The 22,571-nt window shown below is 43.0% G+C and overlaps 2 protein-coding genes across 4 annotated transcripts in view; one reads left to right on the forward strand and one right to left on the reverse strand.

Moving 5' to 3' along the window:
* The window catches only part of LOC137438916 (guanine nucleotide exchange factor VAV2), a 214,629-nt gene that overhangs the window by 33,008 nt on the left and 159,050 nt on the right, over positions 1-22,571 (reverse strand). For all 3 annotated transcript variants that reach the window (XM_068134391.2, XM_068134389.2, XM_078767432.1), the window contains 6 exons: positions 22,111-22,203; positions 21,354-21,475; positions 19,527-19,558; positions 18,986-19,100; positions 17,490-17,623; positions 14,892-14,951 (listed from right to left, as the gene is read on the reverse strand). In XM_068134391.2, the coding sequence (XP_067990492.2) occupies positions 14,892-14,951; positions 17,490-17,623; positions 18,986-19,100; positions 19,527-19,558; positions 21,354-21,475; positions 22,111-22,203 (556 nt within the window). The remainder of the gene's footprint in view (positions 1-14,891; positions 14,952-17,489; positions 17,624-18,985; positions 19,101-19,526; positions 19,559-21,353; positions 21,476-22,110; positions 22,204-22,571) is intronic.
* Positions 8,239-9,652, forward strand: LOC144888706 (uncharacterized). The gene is made up of 3 exons (XM_078767705.1): positions 8,239-8,616; positions 8,735-9,540; positions 9,622-9,652. Exons 1-3 carry the CDS (start codon positions 8,347-8,349, stop codon positions 9,650-9,652), a joined length of 1,107 nt encoding a protein of 368 aa, XP_078623831.1. The 5' UTR covers positions 8,239-8,346.

Here is a 22,571-nt window from a genome sequence, read left to right on the forward strand (position 1 = left end):
TGCAAGATTTATATAGAGATTTCTTTCATAATTGCACATTTGTTCTTAGTTGTTTCACTTCGGTGACATGATACTAGAGTAAAACAGAATGCCATCCTGTTCTGCAATCAACTGCACGAATCGAGATGTTCGTGAAAATCGCGAGAAAGGGTTGACATTTCACAGGTAAGGAAACGCCAATTTTTTTCCATTTTTTTCCCTTGTCACCCTTTTGTCACTTACATGTAATCACTTTTTTTTTCAGGTTTCCACGATGCAACCCAGATCGGTTGAGGCAATGGCTGATAAACATGCGGAGGGACAGATGGATGCCAACAGCCAGGTCTGTGCTATGCTCCAAGCACTTCACAGCACAAAGCTTCCACACGTTTGGACTGCGTGTAAAGCTCCGTGATTCTGCTGTGCCAACAATATTTGACCTCCCTCGTCATCTCCAAAAGGTATGTTGTATTCACATCTGTACATTTAAATCCAAGTTGCTCTGAGTGTACACTGTTCTATTATTAATAATTATATCAAACTTAGACTAAGAAATACAGGTAGAGTACATTGTGACATGTACAGTATATATGTCACATGTGATTCCATCTTTGATATTGTGTGTCTTGATCAGGTTTTGAGGTACTAAGACAATCCTTCACATCAGAAATAATTGATGCAATTGGTGAGGTGTAAAACAAAATTAAATTTCATAATGAATTTTAGTAACACTTTGGAATAAAGCCATTGTTTAAGGGATGACAATTTTCACCAAAAGAGGCACCTGTCATTAGACGGCTGCAATAAAATAGTTTTAAAGAATTTATCTTTATATCTGATGACATTGTCTATTTGATTGTCTTAGTCTCTTAGACAACTAATGTATTGAAAGAGATCACATTTTGGGAACATTTATGTTACCTGCTAATGCACACTGGCAGAAATTCTGATTTTGTTTGTGTGCACACAAATGGGCAACCAATGTAAGACCTTCTGGTACTTTGTGATTAAAATACTAATTTATGAAATTTACTAGTTCCTATAGTGATTACAGCAATTTTAATTATTAGCTTCTGCAATGTACATCACTGTTTGCATGGAATTACCCTTTGAAATTTTGTTTTTTGTTTTTTGTTTCAGAAAGTGAACAACCGGAAATGCCCAGCAGTCCGCATTTCTACACCACCTTTAAGGGAACCAGATCTTCATTCTTGCCCATTGCCACAGCAAAATGCCCCTGTTGACCCGCTGGCTGAGCACAATTATGCTACAATGGACTCTCCGAGGAAATTGAAGCACAAGTTAGATAAGTCCATAGAGAGACTGGAAATATGTCAAAAGAAAATGAAAGTAGTGCATCAACGAACACGCCGTTTTAAGCGGAAGGTAGAGACCCTGAGAGGTGTCATCAATGAGCTACGGAATGAAAACCTGATTTCCACCAATTGCGCGGACTTGCTTGATGGCACCATTGATGGCATACCTAAAGATTTGATGACAAGAATCGTTGAATGCAAAAAGGGAAAGGGATCATCTGCTTATCCTGAGGAGCTGAAGTCCTTTGCACTCACACTACAATTCTACTCGGCAAAGGCTTATGAATATGTCAGAAAAACTTTTGACTTGAGCATACCCCACCCACGCCAACTTCGGAGATGGTACAGTAGGATTGATGGTGATCCAGGTTTCACGAAACAGGCATTCTCCTCACTAGCAGGAAAAGTGACCAGAAACAGAGAAACTGGAAAGGAGACTATCATCGCCTTGATGTTGGACGAGATGTCTATTCACAAGCATGTGGAATTTGCTGAAGGCAAATATCATGGCTATGTAGATGTTGGAAATGGTGCAACAGATGATGCCACCCCATTAGCTAAAGATGCCCTTGTTCTCATGGCAGTCTCAGTGAATGAATCTTGGAAAATACCATTAGCATATTTCCTCATAGATGGAATGACGGGAGCAGAAAGGGCAAATTTGGTTCTGGAATGTCTGTTGCGACTGAATAACATTGGTGTACGTGCTGTGTCATTAACGTGCGATGGGCCATCCTGCCATATTGCAATGATGAAGGTACTAGGAGCAAACGTGAACATCAATGGAATGGATCCTTCATTTCCACACCCAGCTGACCCTTCCGTGCGCGTATATGTGATACTTGACGTCTGCCATATGCTGAAACTACTTCGCAATTCATTTGCAGATGGTGGGATTTTTAGAACGCAGGATGGTCAAAGTGTGAAATGGACATACATTGAAGAGCTTCACAAACTTCAAGGATCTGAAGGACTCCGACTTGGGAACAAGGTAAAAAATGCCCACATTCAGTGGAGAACGCAGAAAATGAAAGTGAACCTGGCAGCACAAATATTCAGTGCCAGTGTTGCTGATGCTCTGCAATATTGCGAAGAAAAACTTCAACTTCCACAATTCCAGGGCTGCAGTGCAACTATAGAGTTTCTTCGGCATGTTGATTCAGCCTTCGATGCTTTAAACAGCAGAAATCCGTTTGGAAGGGGGCTGAAAGCACCATTGAAAGGGGACAACCATGCATCCATTCAACAACGATTGCATGATGCTGAAGTCTTCCTTCTCGGTCTCAAAGATGGATCTGGTAGGAAAATGTGTGAAGGACCAAGAAAGACTGGTTTTGTTGGCTTCGTTGTTAGCATCAGAAGCATTTTAAACATGTATCAAGAACTTGTCGCACCAACCGATGCCCCACTCAAATACCTACTAACGTATAAATTCTCTCAGGATCACATTGAATTGTTCTTTTCCGCCCTCAGAGCACGTGGAGGATTCAACAACAACCCCACTGCAAGACAGTTCAAAGCTGCATACAAACGCCTGTTGATGAGACATCACATAAAAAATGGCACTGGGAACTGTATTCTTCGTGATGACACAGCCATTCTTCACACTGAGAGCGTCAATGATGTCACAACTATGAACATTACTCGAAAGTATGATCTCATTCCCAGACAACCCAGCAAGACAGATCATGACTACAGTGACATGCCACATATTGAGCCCTTATCAGAATATAAGGATGCGGCTGTCAACTACATCAGTGGATACATTGTGAAATCTCTTAGGCTGCATATGGACTGTATGGAATGTGCCAATGCAATGTCATCTTCTGATGGCAATGCTCATGACTTTGTCACCATGAAAGATCGCGGGAGGCTGCAGAGGCCATCAGCTAGCGTAGTATCTGTATGTAGAGAAACAGAGAAATGTTTCCAGCGACTTCTAAGAATAACTCAAGGAAAGCTTCCTCAAGGCCGTGGAGTGACATCTGCTATCTCTTCCTCAGTTCTGGAGAACACAAGCCACATGAACTTATTTCCTCAGTTGCACCGTCACCAGTTTGATACTACAATTGACAACAACCACATTCACAGCCTGATCAAGAAAATTGCATCACGGTATGGACAGATCAAGCTCTACCACTTAGGAAGGGTAAAAACAGATGCTGCTACCGGGCCCAAAGTAAGGAAGCTCCTAGCCAAAACAATTTTGTTTCGTCATCAGTAGACATGGACTTTATATTATGTAGAAAATGATAATAAATTGGATTTTTTTTTTTATTAGCATACAACATCCAGATATTTCAAAGACATGTATGATCTTAATGATAGTGAAAATTATTGTCACTGGTAATTTTTTTAATAGTATGAAGCTTTGACACTTGACTGTGTACAGTAATTTGCCTTGTTATTTGTATAACTACAGTTGAAAGTTCTTGCCTCACTCTCATCAGCTCATTTCTGAAATGCAACATATTTGTTACTGTATACACTGTACAGAAAATGTTCATGTACCTATCATGGACATTTATGCATGTTTACTCACTATTATATCTATGTATGTGTACATGTATGAAGTATATGATGCAATTTAAGCGCTTTGTTGTGCTACACTTCCTTTAATTTTTTTTGACATGTTTATTGTAATTTGCTTTGTGTGTGAATTATGGACAGTATGCCACAAAATTACCTAAACTCGACCTTGATAGCCATGTTTTGCCTTGTATTTTGTGCAAGTACAGTGTACATTACAGTATTAGTCATGTGTGTAACATTGATAATCATGGATTCAATATTTTTAGTACGTTCTTGCGATGAAAATAATGGCAAAATTTATCTTGGAAAACTTACACCTACCCACAAAGGCTATGGGGGCATTCATTTTTCTGGGTGCATACGATAGGGGGCGCCATACATGTCGGTGGCTTCAGCGGATCACGGGCACCGTCCGTTCCACGTAGTGTTATAGTTCAGTGCATTACAACGATAAGCTATTTATACACGTTATCACTGCAGGAAAAACGCTTTGGGGAAGTGGGACATTATTAGTATTAATATTGTTTTGTCATAACATTAACAATATGTGATTATCATTAATTTTGTTATTGAAAGCGTCTTTGGAAAAACGCCACGATAAATCTTCTTCTTTGGAAAAACGCCGCGATAAAGCTAACTTAATATGGCTATACACCTCAACACGCAACCCATTGATGGCAATGGCAGTGAAAACCCGCTCGGGGTAGAAAACCCCCTTTAGTGGGGCAGATTTGTGTAAATATCCATAAGGATTGTGGGTTTTGTGGTAAAAGCACCAAAATTGGCATATATGATGTTAAGGACCTACTAATTGATTTTAGATATAGTACCAAGCAGGATTTTTTCCGAGAAGCCCATAAAGTGGAAAAATCCAAAATGGCCGCCGGCCGATTCGAAATATCTGTTAATTGTCATATCTTTATGAATAGTCAATGCAGAAACCTGAATGAAGTGTCTTTTTGTATGTTTCTGTACATGACGAATCCAATGGAACCATTATTTGCTTTGAAAAATGCATATAAATCAATATAATGGTCAATTTCAGGTTGAAATTCAAGATCGCCACCATTCGATTTGTCGATATCTAGCAAATGTCATATTATACACAGTAATTCATATCACACCATGGATGAAGTGTATTTTATATATTAGACAGTATACATATTTCAGCCACAGTCACACCATCAATAAAAAAAACAATAACATGGTTGTGATTTGTGTCATGCGGCACCCATACCGAGTGTCATATCTTCCCCAAAATATGTATATTGTATGAATATGTCTTTCCAAACAGGAGGTATACAATGATACCCTCACCTCATTGCATCATCGTTTGGCTTAGATTGTCCATCGTGCCTTGCAGGATCTTGTAGTAATTAGGTGTGGGAAAACGAAATAGGTTATTGTCGTTATAATATTAATGTTTTTTTCGTTGTAGGTGACTGAACAGAAGTGACTGAAATCATGTCGACACGCAAGAAGTGCAAGCTTGTTCATAGAGAGACATTAAGATCACCTGCGGCCACAAATGAACCTATTGACTGGAGTCTTTGTGCTTTATGCCAGGAACGTTCAGACAAACCATTGAACTGTCCAGCCAAATCAAAACGTCCCGACGTCGGTGCTGGATATCATACTCTCGGTGATAACTTGAACAGTTTTCTCAATTTGGACAGCCAGCCATTACCTATCGACATAAGTAGGCTTGATGAAGGAGACGGTATTGGACACACACTGGCACGCAATCATGCCCAATGGCATGCATCATGCCGCTTGAAGTGCTGTGCCAGTCGTCTCACCAGAGTTGAACTAGCTTCACTTCCAACTGCATGTACCAATACCCCTGGAGAAATACCATACATGTTAAGGCAGGAAAAGGAAGATGGAAAAGATATATGGAAATGCTGTTGAATACAGAGAATGAATGGGATGGCAACATAGAGAGTAACCCAGTTTTAGGACCGGCAGAGAAGATAACTGAGAAGGAAGTTGAGGAAGCGATAAAAGCAATGAAGAGTGGAAAAGCGGGAGGGCCGACGGGAGTTGTGGGAGATATGTTGAAGGCAGCAGGAAGTTGGGGTGTGAAGAGAATGACAGAGATCTGTAATCTGGTGGTGAAAGAAGGCCGCATTCCAGTGGCTTGGGAACTGAGTACCCTCGTCCCTCTATACAAGGGGAAAGGTGACCCTCTGGAGTGTGGCTCGTACCGAGCGATAAAGTTATTGGAGCATGGAATGAAGGTATTGGAAAGGGTGTTGGAGAGGAGGATAAGGAAGAAAGTGAAGATCGACGAAATGCAGTTTGGATTTATGCCAGGAAGAGGAACGACAGACGCGCTTTTCATTGTGAGGCAGTTGCAGGAGAAGTACATGGAGAAGGGGAAGAAGTTGTTTTTTGGGTTTGTTGATCTGGAGAAAGCATTCGATAGGGTTCCACACAAAGAATTGACATGGGCATTGAGGAAGTTAGGAGTGGGGGAATGGTTGATCAGAGTAGTGATGGCAATGTACAAAAGAGCGCGCACAGCTGTAAGGACGAAGGATGGGAACAGAGGTGAGTTTGAGGTGAAGGTGGGAGTGCATCAGGGGTCGGTACTAAGTCCACTACTATTTGTGGCTGTGATGGAGGTGCTGGCTCAGAACGTAAAGGAGGGTTTACCGTGGGAGTTGTTGTATGCAGATGATCTGGTGTTGATTGCGGAAAGTATGGATGGACTGAAGGAAAAGATGAACAAGTGGAAGGAATGTATGGAGACAAAAGGTCTGAAGGTGAATATCGGAAAGACGAAGGTGATGGCAAGTGGTAAAGCATGTGGTGAGGTGGAAAGAACTGGGAAGTGGCCGTGTGCTGTGTGCAGGAAGGGTGTCGGAGTGAACTCCATTCAATGTACTATGTGCGCTGAGTGGGTTCATCAAAAATGTAGTGGTCTGAGAGGGTCATTTACCAGTGTGGCAGCTACATTCAAATGTAAGGTGTGCACAGAGGGAGCTGCAGATGGAGGAAATGTTGAGTTGGATCTTGGAGACGGCGTGAAGCTGGAAGGTGTGAAAACATTTTGCTACCACGGAGACATGCTGAATGGAGAAGGTGGATCAGACTCGACAATGGTTGCTCGAGTAAGATGTGCATGGAAGAAGTTTCGGGAACTGAGTGGCGTGCTGATGAGGAGGAGAGTGTCGCTGAAGCTGAAGGGAAAGGTGTATGCTGCATGTGTGAGAAGTGTTATGATTTATGGGAGCGAGAAATGGGTAATGAACGTAGAGCAGCAACGAAGGCTGGAAAGGGTGGAAATGCGAATGGTTCGATGGATGTGCAGAGTATCGTTGAGAGAGAGGAAGACAAATGATGAATTGCGAAAGATGATGGGAATATTGCCTGTGATTGATGCTGTGAAGAGGAACAGGTTGAGATGGTTTGGTCATGTGTTGAGGAAGGATGAAAGTGACTGGTTGAGAAGAGTGATGGAAATTAATGTAGAAGGAAGTAGAGGACGGGGAAGACCGAGAAAGACTTGGCTAAAGATGGTGGAAGAAGAAATGTGGGCAAGGGGGTTAACAAGGAGAGATGCAGAAAATAGGGCAAAATGGAGAAGATTGTCATGGGGACCGCAAGGCTAACCCCTGCTCTAGCAGGGAAAATGGCCTTAAAATGCATGTTGTTGTTGTTGTTGTTGTTAAGGCAGGCTGAACACAGAGATTCTCCAGAAGATTCAAAATGCTTCTTCTGTGATGAATCTGGAACGGAGATGGCGCCTCTGCATGAAGCGATGACACCAAAACTAACACATAGGGTTAGGCAATGTGCACTAAAAATACAGGATCAAAGGTTGATTGCGAAAATCAGTCCTCATGACCTTGTGGCCCAGGAAGCGAAGTACCACTCAAATTGCCTTGTCAAATTATACAATGCCAGCAGCAGGAAGACAGAAGATGGTGTAAAGGAAAATATCGACCTAACCACGAGCATACTGCTTTGGCACAAGTCGCATTTGCTAAGGAGACTGCTGCTCTTGTTCGAGTAATAGAAGACATGGGAAATCCATTCATGGAAGAGAGTGATGACCTCCTGGTACTTGACAGCCGAGATGTTGCTGATCCAGCTGTTGTCCAAACTGTGCGTGCGATAGAGAAGACAGGCCAGGAACAGTATGACAAGTACATGACTGAGCGAGTGATGGAGCGAATTACACCAGTATCTGATCCCATATGTAAAAATCAGATGCCTTTGTTCAGCCGACCACCATGTCGAGTTCCGTCCAAAGCGAAACAGATCGTGACATCACTCGAGTGACTGTGCATTGTTTTCCAGACTGTACATTGCCTGTCAAACCCATGACGGAGACTTGGACAATTTCTTCCAGCATGAGAATCATGCCTACCCTCCGTCATTGTCGCAGCTGGGAAAACTAAGGTTTGGGTCGAAGTCTGATCTTGTTGAATGTCTGGAAAGGTGCTGCACATCATGAGGGGATGCTCCATTAGTTGATGTCATCATATTGGATGGTGCTGCAATCATCAACATGCTCAGGCCCATTGGCATCAAAACGTTCCAAGAATATGCTACACAGGTATTTCTGCCTTATGTCAAAGCACAGCTGCGCAACGTGATGAAAATTGACATAATTTGGGATGTGTACCTGGAAGAGAGTCTGAAGACCACTGCGAGAGAGAATCGAGGAAAAGGTGTTCGGCGGCGTGTTGCACCATCCAACATGATCCCAGGAAATTGGCAAGAGTTCTTGAGATTGGCAGACAACAAGACAGAACTATTCGACTTCTTGGCACACCAGGTAAGCTTTCAGTATTTCACTGGCTTTAAAAAAAACCATATACATGTAGAATCGATTGTAAACTACACAATATCAATGACATGAAATTTAATCTAGCTTCTTTTCTTTGCCAATTTAGGTTGTAGAACATCTTTCTGCGGAAAAGGATGTGTATACAACATGCGGTCAGAATGTGCTCTGCACGAGAGTTCACCAGGACATCTCATCTCTAGCACCATGTACGCATGAGGAGGCAGACACACGGATGCTCCTTCATACAGTTGATGCAGCAAGGAGAGGGTATCGCCGAATCATGTTGCGTACTGTGGATACAGACGTGCTCGTCCTGGCAGTGTCTACTGTGGCACGCCTTGAAAACACTGAAATTTGGGTTGCTTTTGGCACTGGAAAGCACCTGAGGTACATTCCTGCCCACGATATTGCCACTGAGCTTGGTAGTGAGAAGGCACGTGCACTTCCTATGTTTCACGCCTTCACTGGTTGTGATACGGTGTCGTCATTCGCTGGTCGGGGGAAAAAGACTGCGTTCGACACATGGAAGTCCTTCACTGAAGTGACACCAGTATTCTCTACTTTGCTAACGGACCCGACGTCGCTCAATGATTGCATGTCTGTGCTCGAGAAGTATGTCGTCCTGTTGTACGACCGCACATGCACAGAATCTAACGTTGATTCAGCTAGGAAACTCATCTTCACTACAAAAGCGAGGTCCATCGACACCATACCACCCACCAGAGGAGCACTGTTACAGCACACAAAACGGGCAGTATACCAAGGTGGACATGTGTGGGGACAGGCACTTGTCCGTTGTCCAGTACTTCCATCACCAGAGACATGTGGTTGGCAGAAGAGTGCCACACAGGGTTGGCAACCATTATGGACGGTATTACCAGAGGCAGTGGCATCTTGTTCCGAGTTGCTCAGGTGTGGGTGCCAGAAAGGTTGTAGGGGACTATGCAAGTGTGTTAGAGCTGCTCTTAAATGTACATCACTCTGTCGTTGCAGTGGTAATTGTGACCACAATGAGAGCAACTAATAGTTGTTTCAATGTAACATAAACATCCACACTCGAGAAAAACCATACACATTTTCGCACTGAGGGAAATGTTTCAGCCAGAGTGTACTTATTAAGTACTACTTAAGATCTAAACCCAATGTCCAACATGTCATAATCAACACAGAAGTGTGAATATGTTTAAGGCTCGACGCTGGGTAAATATTCTATAAATGAACCAGCAGAAACTTGAAAAGTGCAAAATTCATGGTGTTGTTCAAAGTAATCGGCAACAATGTAATGATGTATGGTATGGGAAGTGTTATTTAATGTATAATGCATAGAGTATATATATGCATTGGATACAAATGTGTAGATCTATATAATATGTCACTTCGTTTGTGTGGTATTTTTTCCTCCATCTTAATATGATTTAGAATTTGCAACTCGTAGTATAAATGATAAAGTAAAGTCGACTGTTTATGTATCTGGTCGATATCATAGAACTTGGCATTGCCATTGGTCACTATGAACTCAGCTTTTCTTAATTAGTGGTGCCATTTTGTCTGACATATGTGAATAAATCTACAACATACTTCATCCATGGTGTGATATGAATTACTGTGTATAATATGACATTTGCTAGATATCGACAAATCGAATGGTGGCGATCTTGAATTTCAACCTGAAATTGACCATTATATTGATTTATATGCATTTTTCAAAGCATATAATGGTTCCATTGGATTCGTCATGTACAGAAACATACAAAAAGACACTTCATTCAGGTTTCTGCGTTGACTATTCATAAAGATATGACAATTAACAGATATTTTGAATCGGCCAGCGGCCATTTTGGATTTTTCCACTTTATGGGCTTCTTGGAAAAAATCCTGCTTGGTACTGTATCTAAAATCAATTAGTAGGTCCTTAACATCATATATGCCAATTTTGGTGCTTTTACCACAAAACCCACAATCATTTCACAAATCTGCCCCACTACTTGGGGAGGGGGGAAAATGAATGCGCTACAACCTTCATTATGTAACCCTTCGTCATCCTGTCAAGTTTGGTTGAGATTGGATAAGTAACGACGGAATGTATTGGCATCAAACATTCATCAGACAGACGGATAGACACAAATGGTGTATTTTAGTATGATAATCATCATCATGACCACAACCAAGAAGTGGAGAAAATGGGGGAAGAAGAGTGAACCCTCATACAGTGCCCTCTATAAGTATTAGAACAGTGGTCAAACTTGTTATTTTTGCTTATATACTCAAGAAATTTGGATTTGAGATCAAAATATGAATATAAGGCAAGAGTACAGAAAGTCATCTTTTATTTCTTGATATGTTTTACCATTGTGGAACAATAGCACTTTTTATATTCAGTCCCACCATTTTAGGTAAGCATAAGTATTGGAACAAATGACTGACAGGTGTTTCTTGTTGCTCAGGTGTTTCTTATCGCATTGATCGTTTACATATAAAAGAGCTGTGAATATCTAGTCTTGGTTTTAGCCTTTGCTTTTCCTTTCGGAGTCTGCGTTTGGAGTCAGTAGACATATATCAACATGAAGACCAGATAACTATCTATGAAAGAAACACAAGCAATTTGGAAGCTGAAAGAACATAAGAATCAAATTAGAACCATCATACAAAAATTTGGCATAGCAAATACAACAATTTGAAATATCTCGAAAAAGAAAGAACCGAACCGAAATTGTGCACTTGGAAATAGACAACGGCCAGGTCAGCCGAGGAAAACATGTGCAGTTGATGACAGAAAAATCATCAGAGCTGTGAAGAAAAACCCGAAAACAATCGTCAGTGACATCACCAACAACCTCCAGAGTGCAGGGGTGAAAGTATCAGAATCTACCGTTTCACAGAATACTTTGATAGCAGAATTATCAAGGTTACACCGCAAGATGCAAACCTCTCATCAGTACCAAAAATACTAAGGCCAGATTATAATTTGTCAAAGAAGTACAAAGTAAGAAAGAAGTACAGAGGTAAGCCAGTGAGTTCTGGCACAAAGTTTTAAGATCCAAATCATACTACCTCATGTGTGAAGCATGATGGAGGTAGTGTCATGGCTTGGGCTTGCATGGCCGCCTCTGGAACTGGCTCAATCATCTTTATTACGGATGTAACTAATGATGGCAGCAGCAGAATGAATTTGGAAGTATACAGAAACATTTTGTCTGCCGATGTTCAAGAAAATGCCTCCTCATTGGGCGGCGCTTCACCATGCAGCAAGACAATGACCCAAAACACAATGCCAAAGCAACCAAGGAGTTCATCAAGGGAAAAGTGAAAGGTTTTAGACTGGTCAAGTCAATCTCCTGATTTAATTCCAATTGAGCATGAATTCCATTTGCTGAAGAGGAGATTAAAGTCAGAACCCCACAAAAGAAACAACAACTGAAAATGGCGGCAGTAAAGACTTGGCAAAGCATCTCAAAGGAAGATACCAAGAGTTTAGTGATGTCGATGGGTCACAGGCTTGATACAGTTATTACATGGAAGGATGCAAGGGATAGCAAACCAAATAATAAATATTATACTACTTTAATTTACTTAAAGTTGATTAACTTTAAGTTGATTACATTGTGAGTCAGGTCAGTCTTTTGGGACTGCCACTGGTAACATGTAACCCAGTGCTACCTGCCAGGACCAAAAACAACACCTGGCAAAGGGCGGATGAGCTCCTGGAGGAAGCCAACGGCCATCCAGTAAGGAGATGGTATCTCCTAAAAAACACCCATACGGTTTGAACCGGTTCAAGTCATACCAAAGACTTTAAAATGGTACGTGCTGCTTCCTTGCTTGAAAAGGATAGAGTATGGACAATCCCCATCGGTTGGCATCCATGGGGAGAAGGGAATTCCTCTTGAGGAAATGCAAATACCGCCATGATTACTGTGAGAAAACTGACACCATTGTTATGTAGCTGGTACCCAGAGTATCCTGGGAAGTAACGGTAGTGACGGCGCTTCCCCCAAGCTCAGTGGCTGGGTTAAGTGTTGTGTGTGTGTGTGTGTGTGTGTGTGTGTGTGTGTGTGTGTGTGTGTGTGTGTGTGTGTGTGTGTGTGTGTGTGTCAGCTCTATTATGAGCCCCTAAAGGTGGGTTTTCACGGGACACGCGAACGGTTCGCGAAGGATGCGAATGTCGAAAAAATGGCAAAGTCCAACATTCGTATTTTAGGCTCCAAAAGTTCGCCAAACATGCGCGGGGGTTCGGAAGCGGCGTCAATTGTTCGCAGGAGTCGTTTTTTGTTCGGCGGGTATTTCAAAAATGTTTGAAACAGGATATCCCCCTCCCCTCCCTCCAAGAGAGTATACAGGTTTGAAACAGGTTTATCCATATATATATACACAGACTTGGCATTTAATATGGAATATTTTTTTTGTGGGGGTGAACTTACTTTTCAAGATGTCTTAGAACCAAAAGTTCATTGGAATTATGTTGAAATTATTCTAGATTTTGTTAATGTGACCTTTAAAAGAAACAAAAACCACATTTGACATTTTGAAGCAAATAAATCGATCCTTGAAAGTGATGTAAACTGATATCGAACTCAATTCATGGACAGTACTGTGTTAAACTTCTGTACGTTTTCCAGAAGTATCTCTTTATTTTGCACATTAGCCAAAAAATTTTTAAACAAAAGTTAAATTACAACTGGGATTACGGACAGTAAAATTACAGTTCAGTACTTCGTGTAACCCCCACGAGCATTCAGGAGAGCACGTACACGTCGAGGCATGCTGTTCACGAGATTTGCCAAGGTTTGGACAGGAATCACTTGCCATGCAGTGACAATAGCCTACTGCAATTCACGCACAGAGGTCGGCTGCTGGTCCAAGTGGTCGATTTGACGCGTTAATTCTGCCCACAAGTTCTCTATCGGATTCATATCCGGGGACATGGCAGGCCACTCCATATGCTCTACACCACGGTCAGCAAGAAAGTGTTGGATCATGCGAGCACGATGAGGCCGTGCATTGTCATCTTGGAAGACAAAGTTTCCTCGAAAGGCTGCATGAGCAAATGGAAGCAATGTTTCTTCCAGAATGGCCCTGTACTTGAACTGGTTCAGGTTTCCATTCAGAACAACCAGGTCAGTTTTGCCCCCTGCATGAAAAGCAGCCCAAACGGTCACCCCACCACCTCCAGCTTGGACTCTTGGCACTATACAATCTTTGTTGTAGGCTTCATGCACTTGTCTGCGCACTCGGACGCGGCCATCTTGACGATAGACCAGAAATCTAGACTCGTCACTGAAGATCACGTGATTCCAGTGTCCTGGCTGCCATTGACGGTGCTCTCTGGCCCACTGCAATCGGCGCTGGCGGTGATGTCTGATCAGGCGTGGCTTTCTCAGGGGACGCCTGGCACGATAGCCTGCTTGAACCAGTCGTTGGTCGACTAGCCTTCTGGATACAGGCACATTTGTCAGTTGCTGCCACTCAGCCCTAAGCCGATTAGCTGACTTGGTAGGGCCATTGCGGACTAACCGGTGCAGCTGGCGATCATCCCTCCTTGTGGTTCTGCGGGGACGTCCTGGCCTCGGTATTGGAGTAGGGACACCCCTCTGAGCATTTCGTTTCAGGATCTTTGACACCTGACCTTGAGTGATGCCATACTGCCGAGCAATAGCACGCTGTTTCATGCCGAAATTTCGTAAAGCCACTCCATGGCAAACAGCATTGTCGAGTTGACGGACCATCTCCAGAGGAAGCGGCAATAACTTTTGTAGATGTGCAGCAGTTGTTTTCCACTAATACAGAACGCAACAACCCTTATATACCCGACTGTGAAGCCAATCATCAAATGTACCTGTCCGTACATTTTGTCACGCCACCTGTGATATAATCCTGTTGTTGACTTCTTGCTGCGACAGACAATCAGTGACATGGTTCTTTTAACAAATAAATCACCAAAGTGTAAAAGAAACTCACCAGATTGATATACTGAGTTAAGAAAGTAAACCCAAGTCAAGAAAAAAAAAAATTCCATATTTAATGCCAAGTCTGTATATATATATATATATATATATATATATATATATATAGATATATATATATATATAGATATATATATATATATAATAGTGTTGACTGCTTGTATGATAGATCATGGGCGCTTGACCCCTCTGTTCATACCAACCCCCATTCAGCCCCCCCCCCCCCTCCCTCCAAGAGAGTCACTTTTTCCCAAGGTATGCAAGTTCAAAAGTATGTATGCAGGTATGTAGAGTATGCATTACCACTGGCTTCACGCAGTCACGTGGAAAGTAACCGATCTGCTGCGTGGATAAAGAGCGACCCTGCAGGACAACATCATGTGGAATTTTAATGGCAGAAGCTTAGGATCCTTCGGTTTTTTTTTAAACACCAATCCATTGCTTCATTGAGCAAACACCCCCCAACCACACCTTAAAATGGAATGTGTAGATTTTACTTTTAAATAAGTACATAAATAAATATGTAGGTATTGGAGATGTTAAGATGTATATAAATAAATATTTAACTCAGGTTGTTATGCCAACAGCAGCGATGGTAAAGTGTATTAAATAAGTAAATCAATAAAAGTGGAATGTGGAGAGGGAGGGAGCAGCGGTGGTAACGTTTATTTAAATAATAAAATAAATCAAAGTTGTGTGTTGGGCGGGGAGATGGTAGGGTGTGTATGAAAAAAAAAAATCAAGGTGGAATGTATGTCGTGGAGATGGTAAAGATGGAGAAGCATAAACTGTATCTTGTAAATATTTTGAAGTGTTTGTGAGTTTGTACGTTGCTCTTTCATGGCCGAACTGTAGCACTGAGTGTCTCCAGCTTTGGGTGTAGGTACCTCAGTATCTGGGCAATGTTTTAAGCTACTCAATGTTGTCCTTAACATCCGTTTTGAGGCCACCAAAGGCCGTTATAAAGTGTATATTGCGATGTGAGGTCAGCAAGGGTTAAAGTGCAGGCAACCCGCACCCCCCACAAAGTGTAACCTAACCCCTGTGCTGTGAGAGCCACTCCCATGGAGGCACAGTTAGACCCATTGGGAAGGAGGGAGCGAGCCAGCGGTCTTTGTGTGTGAGCTGCCAGGACTGTGCGATCCCATACCGCAAGGTGTGTGTGTGAGGCCGTGCCACCAGCGGTGTGTGACGCCATGCCGACAGAGGACTAGCATCACTAAGTTGCACAAAGATGGTGTAAAAACTGATCCCCTTAATTAAGGACCAATCGGCTTACTTCCAATCATCATCAAGATCATGGAATCCATCATCACATTCGACATCAGAACCAACCTTTTCTCCACCAGCCTGATGTCAGACCCCCAGTTCGGATTCAGACCAGGTTATTCTACCCTGGACATGCTGCTTCTGCTCTCCCAACAATGGATGAAGGCCCTCAATGTTAGGAGATCAGGGTCATCCTTCTGGACAGATATATCCAAAGCATTCTGACACAAGTCTGGCACCACACCATGTTGTCCAAAATCACTGCCTATTGACACAGGGTTTCCCAACTTCACTTACTCTCAAAGCCAAAGCCTTTCCCTCAACTGGATCTCATCATCTCATCTCCATATCGAGCCTGGAGTGCACCAAGGCAGTGTTTTGGGCCCAGTCTTATTCCTAATCTTGATAAATGATCTTTCTGACTCTCTGGGAAATCATCTTGATATCTTGATATAATCAGGCAGCAGCCTCTTAACCCTCTCTTCAGACCTTGATAAAATCACAAGCAGGTCAAACACTTGGAATATGTCTTTCAATCCTGACGAATCTTACACTCTCACTCTGTCTCTCTGAAAAGACAGTCTGTCCAACCTTCCCATATACTTCCTTAATCCTCACGAAGAAGTTCAGTCACTCAAACTTTTTACCTTCACGATCACCTATTATATTTATTGAGCAAACCACTCATCCCAGCTGGCCTGCTAAGCTAGCCGCAGCATCATCGTGTCATCATCCTCCATCGTGAAAAGTTCACACCTTGGCACATCGAAACTGTTCGGACCCTACAAGGCCTTCATCCGCAGATTTTACTGCCTCCTTTCTCATATTGCATCCTCTGTTCTTTCCGTGTTCTGCCACCCAACCCCCCAACCCCCATCGCCCACACCCAAGATTCTGCAGGGAGCTCACGATATGCCAGTAACCCCCTCCCGGAGAAACTCCAAAAATCCAGACTCAATGCTTGCCTCCACTCATTTGTTCCTCTTTTTCCTGCCTGTGGAACCAACTTCCTCACTCTTAAATCTGATTCTTCTGTTCAGGGCAGCTGTTCCCCAACAGTTTAGATGGGAACAGATGTCCGCCATCCACAACCGTGACCTTTTCTACCCACATTAACCCTCCGCCAGCCCACTTATTTCAGAATTTCCAGTTTATCCTTCCATTTCTGTGATTGAGAGTTTGCATCTGTATCCATTTTGCTCACCACCTGTGTCCCCCCACCTTTGTGCTCATTCTTCCCCACATCTGTTATTTATCCAAGTATCTCTCTATTTTGGCCCTCAACCCCACTGTCTGCGTGTACCCTCCTTGCCCCCTGCATTTTGACCCCTTTTCTCCTTCCCCATCCTCTCTTTCTACTGTTCTTTTTGTTCTGTTACTTCCTCATTTGTTAAATACACAGTGGTCAACCGAGTCACATAAAGAAAAACAATAATTTATCTTATGAATATTCATTGTTATGTGCTGTCAAACAACCGCATAGGTTAGGTCTAACCCATCAGAAAACTTAATGAACCTCACTTTCAGTGCATTGGTAAATACAAACTATCAGGATGTACCAGCATGGGATGGAATGTGTGACAAATACAATCTGCCTGTCCTGGTGAACACTGCATTGCAACATGCACATACCTCCCACCACACAGCATCTGGTTCAGCGTGGGTAAGCTCCAGCACCTCTCCAGTGGAGATGAGCAATGGTGGAAGGTGGTTTGGTGGTGATGGACATCCCCGATAAATTTGTATCGCCTGGACCTGTGGCAGTGCTGCGCGGTTTGGCATCAGGAAAGAAACAGTTTAATGTTTTGTTTGCTTTGATAGGCATTCTCACCAAATGAAGATATAGTTAGTGCAATAGCAGAGGTCAGTCAAACATTGCTTCAAGGCCTACAATACGTGGGACAATCGAGGACCTTTTTGTACAAGTATCGAGACTAATGAAACAGGGGGACAATGGATCAACAGACAAATGTAGCAAAATAAAAACCATGGGTAACAACAACACGACAAACTATGATTCACATTGCCGGAGGCAAAGAAGATAACTGTGCAATAATAAAAAATGAAAATGTTCTCTGAATGTCAGAGCCGAAGATGGCCGTCCACATAAGTGCGAACACCTGGATGCTTGAATTGTATTACAGCATTGGAACTGCTGCCCACAGAGCACCTAACTACATGCTGAGGTAACACGCACTCTAACCTGGTGTTCAGGAATATCGGAGAATGCCAGACGACTTGCTATGCAAAATGTAGGGAAAACTTTGTAATTTGTTCAGTGTTTCAGTCCTCTCCGGCCATGCTCCCCCAGCTCTCTCTGGGCTCTGTCCCCCAAATATTCCTCCAGGTCGCACAAGATCTGCCAACAACCCTCTTATGGTGAAACTGCGAAAATCAAGACTCTCTGCTCACCTTCACTCCTTCATTCCTCTTTTCTTCCGCCTCTGTAACAAACTCCCTCACTCTCTTCAATCGCACTTCTCCCTCCAGGTCTTTAAAACAGCTGTTCACCACCATCTCTTATCCTCCCCCATCCAAAACCTTGATCTTTTCTACCCCCGTTAATTCACCCCAGATACACTTTTCTGAAATACCAACTTCTTTCCTGGAAGTACTAGCAGTGTCCATGTGTTTTATACCTCTCCCAACCCCCCCCCCCGACTTCCCATGCCTCCCCCCCCTCCCCCCCCCCCCACAGATCTTCTGATGTCCCTGCTCTCAAACCTTGTACTTGTGTGCTTCACTCTCTCTCCCCCCATCTTGTCTCTGCTACCTTTTTTGTATGTCTTATGTGTCCGTTTGTCTTTTTGTGATTGATGTGAGCTCTTCCACGAGCCTCGATCTTGTATACAAAAATAATTTTAAAAATCCTCGCTTACTCTTTGAGAAAGACACCGTTTAATTGTTAACATCCACCAGCTAATACAAGCTGACAAGACCCACCTTAACATCAAGCTGAGGAATGGCGCACACATTGACGTATCACCCTGCATGTGAAACACCAATGTGATCATTTGTATTCAAGCCTAGAATTGTACCCAGACTAAATGGCTCTAAGGGAAATGCGCTGCTTCTTCACCATCTTGTCAGACATCCTAATAATAGAAGATAATCAAAATCCAACCCACCTGGCCCAGGAATCTTGTACGTCTGGGGCGGTAAAGGAGGTGGCATGAGATGAGGGCCTTCAGGAGCCATCTTGTGAATACGTAAACCATTAGGATTAGGCAGGTTTGGAGGATTCTGCGGAGATTTTTCATTCAATGAACCAGACACAAAAAGCAGGTACAATTCCTCTGAAAGTGTCACCAAGATTTCACCTTCGGACAAATCCTCACCACCGTTTGAATCTTCATCAGTATTCCCACTAACATCTGTATATACTCACATTCTGTGATGTTTGCCCGTCTAATCAATAATGGCCAAACTCTATTTGATTTGATTTACCTTGCGTGTGCATTGAACTCGAGTTAACTCTTGATATCCCAAAAGTGCGCATGGCAGACAAGAATATGAATCAGACAGATTAATGTCACGTCCATGTCCCTGTCATGTGACCTCTAGTTGCATCTTCCACTCTATTCCTTTCACCAATTCATCTTCTCCCCAAATGGATATGTAGTACTGTATGCAGGTGCCCCGAATGGAGGAATAAGGTGCAATTCTCACCTTGACTCTCAACAGCGGTGAAGATGCTGTGTCTGTAACACACATGGAAAATTTTTAGAAAACTTAATTTCAAATTGTGTACACAGCTCTTATCTTATAGTAGGCATTCGACACATTTACGAGAAACTCACAGTAGTAGTAGGACACATCACTGGTTTTCACTCTACTGTATCAGAAGGTGCAGTATATCTCTCTCTATCTCTATCTCTATCTCTATCTCTCTCTCTCTCTCTGACAACATTCAGGCCTTTGAGTGACCGCTATAGGTTAGAGAAAGAATTTGAAATTTACCCAGGGTGCTGGCAATAACTTGCCTACTCTTTAGGAAAGATACTTCAACATCCACCAACTAAGGATTTGACGTTCTTCTGAGGGCCTGCACACTTCAGGATGTTGGTAAGCACCAATCCAATGATTTATAGTCAGGTTGGGGATCAAACAGAGGCCAGACAGGTCAAAGGTAAGTGCATTTCCTCTGTGCCATCCAGTCGGATGGGTACATCAAAATAGCAGTATGCAGGAGGAGAAACTAGACAGAAAAATATCTGAGAATAGGAAAAAGAGAATCTACAACACTGATGTCAGTTCATGCATATTATATAAATAAATATATATATATATATATATATATATATATACACATATATACCGCCTTTGGAGGCCATTTTTCCCCACAGAGCAGGGGTTTGGCCTTTTTGGGGCACCGTGGTCCCTTTTTTGAAGCAATGTTTTACAGCCGGATGCCCTTCCTGCCGCCAACCCTGTTAGTCACCCCTTGCGACACACAGGGAATTCCCTTTGCCGACTTTTGCCGACTTTCAATTTTTGCCGACAATTCAATTTGCCGACTCAAAAGGATGACAAGCTGAGTGAAGCTCATCCCCCCTGGCGTTAATTCAGCGATCGACCGGGATTCGAACCCAAGATCCTAGGATCCCAAGCCAGCACCCTAACCGCTAAGCCAACACCAGGCAACATCATGCATGGTGAAGGAAAATCGATAGTGGGATTATACGGATCGATTTATCTGGTAAGATGCTATATTTTGGAAAAAGTTTCTCTGCAGATATTTTCACCAACAGCAGAAAGTGCTGAGGACGGTAATTTTCAGTTGCAAGAAGGAATAAAATTTAACAAGAGAAAAATGACCACAGTGTGGTCACGAGCTGCTACGTGTAGAATCATGATATCCGTTGCAATATGCGCTACCAAATTCGACCAGTCATTAAATTATACGCATGCACTAGCGTCTTTTTGTCTTTCAGCTAAATTTATTCTGGTTTCTTCAAACAAATCGCGATTTTAGTCCGTGATGTTCTGACCTCATACCGACGCACGTCCGAGTGTATGCTCATGCGCTATTCGATAATTACACCTAATTTGTGTCAAATTCCGTGAAACGAGATTGATATGACAACATTCATGTTGTCTTTGTTGCTAAATTTATTCTAGTTTCTTCAAACAAATCGCGATTTTAGGCCGCGATGTTCTTACCTCATACCAACGCACGTCCGAGTGTATGCGCATGCGCTATTCAAAAAGACACCCCAACAACAAGAACAACGCAGTCCTCTCATAGAGCTGCTCGTCGCAGCTAAAAACAGGACACGTGTGGTACAGAGAGCAAGCAGTGAGCGGAAAAAGTGAGAAATGAGTGTGAAAAGGGAAGAGACAGGTCAAGCGGCACACGTGCGACAGCCGGAAAGACAAGCAAAAGTAAATGATGGGAAAAAGAGCCGTATGAATGGAGAGCAGGTAACGTTAAAGCGAGAGGAGCAGTCAGACAAAACGTGCAGAGAAAATCTACAGTGAGTTATGACACGTGACCTTCAGTTGCCTGTTTGGGGTTAGGAGGAAGGGGCCGCTGGCAGGCCGGGGTTTTTTCCAAGCACTCCTTGTGTGCTTCCACGCCGCAGCGTTTGCAGTTGTACCCTTGGTAGAACAACCCACTGCACGCAGAAGGTGAAGGAAATGGAGGATTCGCATTGTAGAGATGCGGGTAGAAAAGGAGAATTGCTGAGAGCAGAATGATTAAAGTTCAAAATATCACCACGTGTGCACCAATAACCAGCCCAGTGTTTCAATCATCAATTCATCCTTCTCTATTGTCCATGTCAAACGTGGACATTTTTCATTCACTCATAAACTGGTTGCTTTACAACCAACATTAGTAGTTGCGCTGTTGTATTCTTTCTCAATGCAGCACATGGCTGCAGGTTGGCATTATAGCTGGGAGAATGGTTGTGCCACTCACTAAGGCAAAGCCTCCTGGAAGTTAGTGCAGGAATTTAACATTTGTCAGGGTTCTGGCGATAACTCACCAACTCTTCACAAAAGATGCCGTGGGGTCTTTAATGTCCAACAACGAATGCTAACAAAGTTTTCCTTTTAATGGCGCACCCATCCATGGATGCCAGCTCACCCTGCATGAAAAACACTGGGAAGATCGTTTAGATATGAACTGAGATTCAAACCCAGGTTGGACAGTTCATACCCAATGATAGACAAGAGGTTGCACGAGTGGATTCTTATAAAAGTTATCTCTTTATTCGATTGGAATGTGCTGGAAAACAAAGCGTCTTACCGGAGCAGCAGGTGGCAGGCCTGGCACTCCGCCGGGCGCCTGAATGTGTGCATGTGGAAGTCATGGTACGAACAAGTAGGCCGAAGGTTGGAGCTGGAAACAAGGACATGACGGTAGATATGCTTTGTGCGTCCTGACGTTCACAGAAAGTGTCACAGAAGTTCACGCGGAGTGCTACATGTACTGTATTCAGAAGAAGAAGATGCTGTGCCTCTGATAAAATGCCCCCCATTACCAGTCAGCTGGTACTCATTTTGCGGACCTCAGAAGGATGAACCATCTGATATTAATTCAACAGCATGACAGAGGCTCAAACTCAGGACCCTAAGCCAGCCACCTTAACCCAGCCACCTTAACCATAGAGCCAACACCAGGCTTGGTTTAGGTGTGTTGGAGGTGTGTTGGTTTAGGTGTTGGAGGTTTAGGAGGTGTGTTGGGACCCCATACTTTAGTGTTTGGAG

Source organism: Myxine glutinosa, chromosome 13 (genome assembly GCF_964187855.1).
Source record: "Myxine glutinosa chromosome 13, kmMyxGlut1.1, whole genome shotgun sequence".
Taxonomy (NCBI): domain Eukaryota; kingdom Metazoa; phylum Chordata; class Myxini; order Myxiniformes; family Myxinidae; genus Myxine; species Myxine glutinosa.

Excerpts from the sequence above, each read along its gene's own strand:
- LOC144888706 (XM_078767705.1), top strand. The coding sequence starts at position 8,347 with ATGCTCAGGCCCATTGGCATCAAAACGTTCCAAGAATATGCTACACAG. Across the intron at positions 8,617-8,734 it reads TCGACTTCTTGGCACACCAG|GTTGTAGAACATCTTTCTGC; the intron begins GTAAGCTTTCAG and ends TTGCCAATTTAG. Across the intron at positions 9,541-9,621 it reads TCTTGTTCCGAGTTGCTCAG|TGGTAATTGTGACCACAATG; the intron begins GTGTGGGTGCCA and ends CTGTCGTTGCAG.